This window comes from Musca vetustissima, unplaced genomic scaffold, assembly GCF_032173495.1.
Source record: "Musca vetustissima isolate MV318-11 ecotype Yass unplaced genomic scaffold, APGP_CSIRO_Mvet_v1 utg14451, whole genome shotgun sequence".
In the NCBI taxonomy this organism is placed as follows: domain Eukaryota; kingdom Metazoa; phylum Arthropoda; class Insecta; order Diptera; family Muscidae; genus Musca; species Musca vetustissima.
Window position 1 is genome coordinate 35097 of NW_026875353.1, and position 2129 is coordinate 37225.

Below are 2129 nucleotides of genomic sequence, written 5' to 3' on the forward strand. Positions count from 1 at the left end.
AGTGAGAAGGTCTAAGGACGGCAGGTTGTCTGGCAGGAAGAATTCCCATATGGATATCCGAACCTCAGGATATTTTGGAAATAGACAGAAAGGGATAATTTTTATGGACTCCAGAAGGCGCCAATAAACCGGAAGCTATTAAAATGGACATATTTTAAGCAGAGGCCAGACTACCTCCATCAATAACTTGTCAAATTCGCCTGCACTTTTACGTGGATTTTTTTTTAGATTCCCAAGAAGTCACTGATCGCTGCGAGATGGTATTAGATCCATGCAAGCATAGATGCTTTGATACAGGCCAAAGAAATTATGGTCCAAATATGACTGACGGTAATAATTGTTCTTCGGAAGAAAGAAAGAATCTCGAAAGAGGTTCAAAAAATCAGAAATGCTTAACATCGGGAGAGAAAATCGATACTCACAATTTAAAGGCAAATAACATATTCAAAAAAGATAAAGGAAATCAAAGTCAAGTGGAATCGAAAATTCCCAAAGGAAACCTATCGGAAGACAATGTTGAAGGGAAGAAGAAGAAAAAGAGAATTACAAATAAAGCAAATCTTGAGGATACCAAAACGGAAGATCCCACAAAAACTACTAAAGGAATAGAAAAGTCAAAGGGAAAAGAATCAATGGAAGGTGAGGATGACTCCAGGGATAAGGGGGATAAAAAGAAAAACAAGAAAACAAAAGCAGATGAGGGTAATGATTTTGAGGAGAACCAGAAACATAAGAAGGCAAAGAAAAATATTAAAGATGTCGAGGAGGACACTCCGAATGTAGATAAACGAACTAAGAAAAAATCAACTAAAAACTCCCCCGATTTTCCCACGAAAGATTTATCCGGCAACGAAAATGCATTGAAAATTAAAAATACTAAATCCAATGATAAGAAAAACAGGGACCAGGAACAAAATTTGCAAACAAAAAAGGAACGCCGAACAAAAAGTCCCGACAAGTCGTCTTCACCTCAAAATAATAAAAAATCCCATAAACCCCCCAAAAAACTAATGGTTAGCAATATTATAAAGGATTTGCGTTGGAAGGTACGCAATGGTTTGGATATTAGAGCTCATAGGGGTTCTGCACATTCCATAAAAATCAAATCCCACAAGAGGAAAGTTAAGGCTCTGCAAAAGCGAAGAGATAAGGAATCGCGGTTTGATGAAAAGCCTTGGGATATTTTAAGAGCCGCCATGGAGCAACGTGAACAGTGGTAAGTTAGAGTAGTTTCAGGGGAAAAATAGAGAATCATAGTATATATTTTTTTTAAATAATGTTTTATTTGTCTAATTTTTCAGTGACCTAACCAGCAAGGTAACCACAACAACATTTCCATGTTCATGCAATTCTTTCGACTGTGTTCAGTATGGATTTTCGCAATAGAGAATGGAATTAAATTTTGATTTGTTTTGCTTCAAATAAATTTTTAAATATTTTGGAAAGTTCCGTTTATATAGAATTCGTGGAAAAGGGTTCATCGGTATTATACGAGGGAATAGCAGAAAGTAATATTCCAATTGATGCTTTGTGCTGAAAAAATTATGGTGCTTTGTGCTGAAATTGATGCTTTGTGCTGAAAAAATTATGGTGACAAAAAGAAATGTTTATTTGTTAAAAATCAGAAAAAGATCTAGGATCTATGTGTAGAAGTACTGATATACTCTGGGACTATCCAAAAACATGGACCGATATTTTCTGTTTTCAATATGTCTAGGAGAATTAACAATGAATGTGCAAAATTCCAAAACTGCATGTTAAAAACCAGTAAGGAAAGTAGTAAAGTCGGACTGGGCCGACTATATGATACCCTTCACCACTTTGGGTATATATATATATATATAAACCTATATCTGAACCGATTTCATGGAAACTTGCCAGAGACTAATTTATATAACATCAGTACGTTGTGTCAATCGGCCTAGCTATGGAACTTTTCACGAAGCTTAGCAAAATCATTCTAGACTTAATTCAGTACCCTATACCAAAAATCGTGCAAATCGAAAGATATATAGGGTGTTTGGTGCACCAATTACCTTAAATCGGATGAACATACATATGGGAGCTATATCTAAATCTGAACCCATTTTCACGAAACTTGGCAAACATCATTCTAGACCTTATTAATT

At 35.5% G+C, this 2129-nt stretch overlaps 1 protein-coding gene across 1 annotated transcript; it reads left to right on the forward strand.

The window, feature by feature from the left end:
• Positions 1-320: 320 nt before the first annotated feature.
• Positions 321-1317, forward strand: LOC133337809 (cylicin-1-like; the record flags this gene model as incomplete). The annotated part of the gene is made up of 2 exons (XM_061546012.1): positions 321-1216; positions 1302-1317. Coding segments are annotated over exons 1-2 (912 nt in total), but the record flags the coding sequence as incomplete, so codon positions are not given.
• Positions 1318-2129: the final 812 nt, after the last annotated feature.